Source organism: Camelina sativa, chromosome 17 (assembly GCF_000633955.1).
Source record: "Camelina sativa cultivar DH55 chromosome 17, Cs, whole genome shotgun sequence".
NCBI classification, from domain to species: Eukaryota; Viridiplantae; Streptophyta; class Magnoliopsida; order Brassicales; family Brassicaceae; genus Camelina; species Camelina sativa.
Window position 1 is genome coordinate 28,749,125 of NC_025701.1, and position 5,072 is coordinate 28,754,196.

Consider the following 5,072-nt stretch of genomic DNA (forward strand, 5'->3'; position numbering starts at 1 on the left):
TAAAGAATCACTTCTAATATGAGTGTGAAGCTTGCAAATACTACTAGTCAGCATAAGTTGTATATGTTATTGTTACTATTAAAAGATTAATAAAAATAAGTTGATCACTATGATTCAGTACTGAACCAGAGTTGAAAACAGAGGATGTTAGATACTTGTCATGCGTTGTGTAAAATCCCATATAAATAAAGTAAACATGTAAGAAAACTTCATTAGGCATATCACAGTTTTTAGCAAGAAAGAAGACAATGTGTATATTTAGAAAATAATAGACAAGATTGGTTGAATTAAGATACAATAACAACAACAAGACATAAGATTACGGCTAAACAAAAAGAGATGTTCCTAAACAAAAATAAATAAAAGGTTTTTTGCAAATTAAAATCAATAATACTGGAAAAAGGAAATTTTCCTTTTCTCCAAAAATACTGAAACATATAAGTATTGTTGTTCTCTTATTTTTGTTTTTTCACACGCTCCTACTATACCAACAAAAAAAAACAGAGATGACGATGAGTATGATGAAAAATTGCCGTGAGATTTGGATGTGGAACCGTAACGAAGAGATGAATTCGATCAAAGATTGTTTAAGAAACTATCGTTTTATAGCGTTTGATACAGAGTTTCCAGGTAGCTTAAGAGAAACACCACAACAGGCTTCGGACGATCAACGATACATAGACATGAGCTTCAGCGTAAACAAAACGAAACTGATCCAGTTAGGTCTAACTCTGTTCGACAGCAACGGAAGAGTCGGTGGAACTTGGGAGATCAACTTCTCTGATTTCGGATGCTGAAAACGCGAGAAACGACAAGTCCATCGAGTTCCTAAAACGCAACGGTCTAGATCTGAAGAAGATTAGGGCACAAGGAATTGAAATCGACGGTTTCTTCAATGATCTCTCTTGGATTCTGAAGAGGACGAGGAACATCACTTGGGTGACGTTTCACGGGTTGTATGATATCGCGTATATGTTGAAGTGTTTCACCAGAGGAGAGTCTTTACCCGTGACTGCTGCCATGTTTGCGAAAGCCGTAGCTAGAACCCTCGGCGGCTCTGTTTTTGATCTTAAAGCTATCGCGGGTAGATACGAAGGGCTTGGTTGTCGTTTAGGTTTAGAGCGTATAGCAGATGCGTTGGGACTTGACCGTGTTGGTACTGCTCACCACGCCGGTTCAGATAGCGAATTAACCGCTAGGGTTTTCGTTAAGATGAGTAAGATCTTCCCCGATGTGCAAGAGGCCGAAGGCTTTGTTTATGGACTCGGCGGCTATAGAATCATCTCTGATCGTCTAAAGAAGCACAGACAACAACAGTTCCACCTTGGGATGATGACCAGATGCTACAGTCCACTACCACCACTACCGCCTCCTCCACCACCGTTTCCGCTACTAACTCCGATGTTTGTTCCTGCGTTTCCTCCTTTTGGTGATTTTGGCTATGGGCCTAGCTTATGTATGTATTAAAATCTCAAGGAAAACACTGCTTAATTAGTCCTTACCTCTTAACTTTGATGTGTTTAGTAGTGTTAGTCAACAACACATCTCTTCCTGTTAGTATTGTCTCAAATTAATGTAACTGTTTGTATCCGATTTGATTTTGATGAAAAGATGAGTTTTTTTTTTGTTTTATTGTTCAAATCTACCCTTTTGTCTTTCTTTCTTGACAAATTTCTCAGAATCTGCAGTGACTGTTTTCCCTATTAATGAAGTCAGTCTCTTTGAGAGCTAAAATTTTTATAATTATCTCAAGACAAGTTTAATTTGTGTAAGAATTAAGATGATAGTGAAGCATTAAACAAGACAAGAAGTTTCTCTGCAACCGGATCACTGGTAAGCATATATAAGAAGAAGAAGAAGAAGGATGTTGCAGGCTCTGCAACCGGCTTCAGATCCTACAACGGGGATCTCAGTCTGGATGGAACAACCAAAGCCACGTGAAGTGGTGATGAAGAGAAGAGCCTGCACAGTGCAGAAAGAAAAGTGCAAGGCTGAAGGACAAAAAAAAAAGAGCAAAGCCGAGAGACTAAGTCAGAGAAGAAAAGAAGGAAAAAGAGAAGGTGGTGACATGAGAGAACACCATGCATCAAACCTTGCAAAAACTTATTCACAACTGTACCATAAAATAGGGAGATCTTCTGAAAAATAGCAATGAAGATGGAGTAGTGAAGGAGTTTTATGTCCTTGTTTGACAAAGTCTAGGTGAAGTTCAAAGATGCAGAGGAAGCATCACTTGTTGATGTTTAGAAACCATGTGATTCTTCAGCTGAAAGAAGAAGAAGAAGAAGAAGAAGAAGCCACAGTTAGAATAATCAAAGCAATGGTATAAGGAATGAAACAAACCAAGTCGGAAAAAAGTCTGAGGTTGATGATTCGAGAAGCCTAATAAGCTAAGGTTAGAGAAAAACCAAAGTGGTGGATTGAAACAGCCAAACGCCTAACGCAAAGAAAGCTAAGGTGAGGTGAGCAGAAACAACAAACAATGCTATAATTAATATACACATGTCTAGGCCTTAGGTGAGCAGAAAGATTCGCTCTTCAAGTCTAGTAAGGATATCAAAGTCACTATGTGGGACTCTTTGCTGAAGCTACTGCCTCTGCTGGTGTTGTTCCTCTGTCCACCACCACAACCACTCAATCTAGTTTGTCTGAAGACTTTCTGTATTTTTTTTTAGTTTGTTAAGAAGCAATGTGTGATTTGCAAGTTAACAGTTGACCAATCGAACTTAATCTAGTTCTTTTATATGCAGTAGTAGTGTGTACCTTCATACTGAACCTAATCTGGAATTGATTCAAACTTAGCTGGTTCTAACCGAACCGAACCCGAAAACTGATTGTCTGATTCTCATGACTCGGCCCGTTTATGAAGTTTTGGGCCCAATAAATATCATCTTGAATACTCCGGTTTAGTATTATAATTGAGATTGGGACTAAATTGTTGCAGGTTTAGATCCCTAATTTTTTTAAATTTCGTCTTCTTCTTCCTCCTCCGTCGTCCCACTAATCTCCGATCTTCTCGTGGATTCAGCTCTGAGCTCATTCCAGCTACTTATCTCTAAACAAAATCAAGTTCCAATTTACGGAGAAAAAATGCCACTAGTGGTGCTGGAAAAGAGAAACATGTCTGTTTTTTTTTTTTTTTTTTTTTTTTTTTTTTTTTTTTTTTTTTTTTTTTTTTCTGTACATTTACAAAATTTTACTTTTCTTACGCGTTTCGATTTAATTGTTTCGTCACCCAAAAAAAAAAATCTCAAGGAGATAGATTTGGGACACTCCAAATATTGTGTTTCAATTGTTGTGTTTGACTATGCAGCCCCTCGTAAATCTCAAGGAGATAGATTTGGGACACTCCAAATATTTGATAGAAATCCCGAATCTTTCGAATGCTACTAATCTTGAGACATTAAAAATTACGTCTTGCACAAGTTTGGTGGAGCTTCCCTCTTCTATTAGGAATCTACACAAACTGGAGAGGCTGGATGCGTCATGGTGCTCTAAGCTACAAGTTATTCCCACCAACATCAACTTAGGTTGACATGGGTTGTTGCTCGCGGTTGAGAAGTTTTCCAGATATTTCTCAATGTAACACACACAAAGACTTGTCTAGTAAAAGTGCCTTTTTAGTGGGTAGGAAAGAGAGCATGTCGTGTGTCAGAGAGTTGTTAGTTTGCTTTTGGTTATTAGACCATGGGCATTGGTTGGGACAAAAATTTGGTCCCTCAAATATTTTAATCTTATTTTCAGAGTTTCTTAATTTTGGTATGAGCATTGGTGTCCCTCACAATTGGTCCCCTGAAAAAAATAATATTATTTTTTATTTTAAAAATTAATTACGTAAATTAAGAAGTAAAATCATATTAAAGTTTTAATTCAAATAAAACATATAACATTAACATTAAAAATATAAGAAAATTACAAAGTTACAAAAACTTGGAAAAAAACATAACATACAATTAAAACATTAAAAACAAAAACATAAACCATACAAACATCATAAGTTAAAACAAACATTTTATTCTCTGCATAGAATTTTTGTGATTAATCTTCATTATGTGGAAGATGTCCAAAGTTTGTCCAAATATGCTCAATCAAATCTTTTTTTAACTGGTCATGAACTTGTTTATCCCGCAAATGTGTTCGACAAGTAATCGTACTGCTCATATTTGAACCCAAACTGGCGGCACCGACGGTATATGTTTGATCCACATCTTCTCCGTCCTGAAATTCAGAAACAATGTTTCGCCAACTGTATGTTTCTCGTTCATCCTCGACAATCATATTATGGAGTATTATGCATGCTCTCATAACATTTGCTATTTTGTATTTATCCCATAAACGAGATGGATTTTTAATAACTGCGAATCTAGCTTGCAAGACTCCAAAGGCACGCTCAACATCTTTCCGCACAACTTCTTGTTTTTTAGAGAAAAGAGAATTTTTCATACCTTGTGAAAGCCGGATAGATTGTATAAATGTGGCCCATTTGGGATAAATACCATCGGTGAGATAGTACGCCAAATTGTACTCCCTTCCGTTTACAAAGTAGTTGACCTCCGGAGCATTACCGTTAAGAATGTCATCAAAAACATTTGATCGATCCAGAATATTAAGATCGTTCATAGTACCTGGAGCTCCAAAAAAAGCATGCCATATCCAGAGGTCATACGAAGCTACCGCCTCTAACACGATTGTAGGTTTTCCGGTTGATCGTGAATACATCCCTTTCCAAGCTGTTGGACAATTCTTCCACTCCCAATGCATGCAGTCAATGCTCCCAACCATCCCGGGAAATCCACGTTGTTGATTTTGATAGAGTAGTCTCTCTAGGTCGTCTTGTGTGGGACGTCTTAGGTATTCATCGCCAAACAACAAGATTATTCTAGCGATAAACTCGTGCAAACATTTCCGAGCCGTTGAACCACCAATTCGTACATACTCGTCTACTGTGTCGGAGGCAGTACCATATGCCAATTGGCGAATGGCTGCAGTACATTTTTGAATAGGTGACAGACCAGCCCGACCGGTTGCATCCTGGGATTGACGGAAATACTCGACTTCTGTAGAGAGACGTT

The 5,072-nt window shown here is 37.7% G+C and overlaps 1 protein-coding gene and 1 pseudogene across 1 annotated transcript in view; one reads left to right on the top strand and one right to left on the bottom strand.

The window, feature by feature from the left end:
* LOC104759877 lies at positions 567-1,467 on the top strand (annotated as a pseudogene).
* LOC109129849 (putative nuclease HARBI1) overlaps positions 3,949-5,072 on the bottom strand; it is a 4,306-nt gene continuing 3,182 nt past the window's right edge. Inside the window, exon 2 of the mRNA XM_019238806.1 lies at positions 3,949-5,012. Within this exon, the coding sequence (XP_019094351.1) occupies positions 4,039-5,012 (974 nt within the window). The 3' untranslated portion in view covers positions 3,949-4,038. The remainder of the gene's footprint in view (positions 5,013-5,072) is intronic.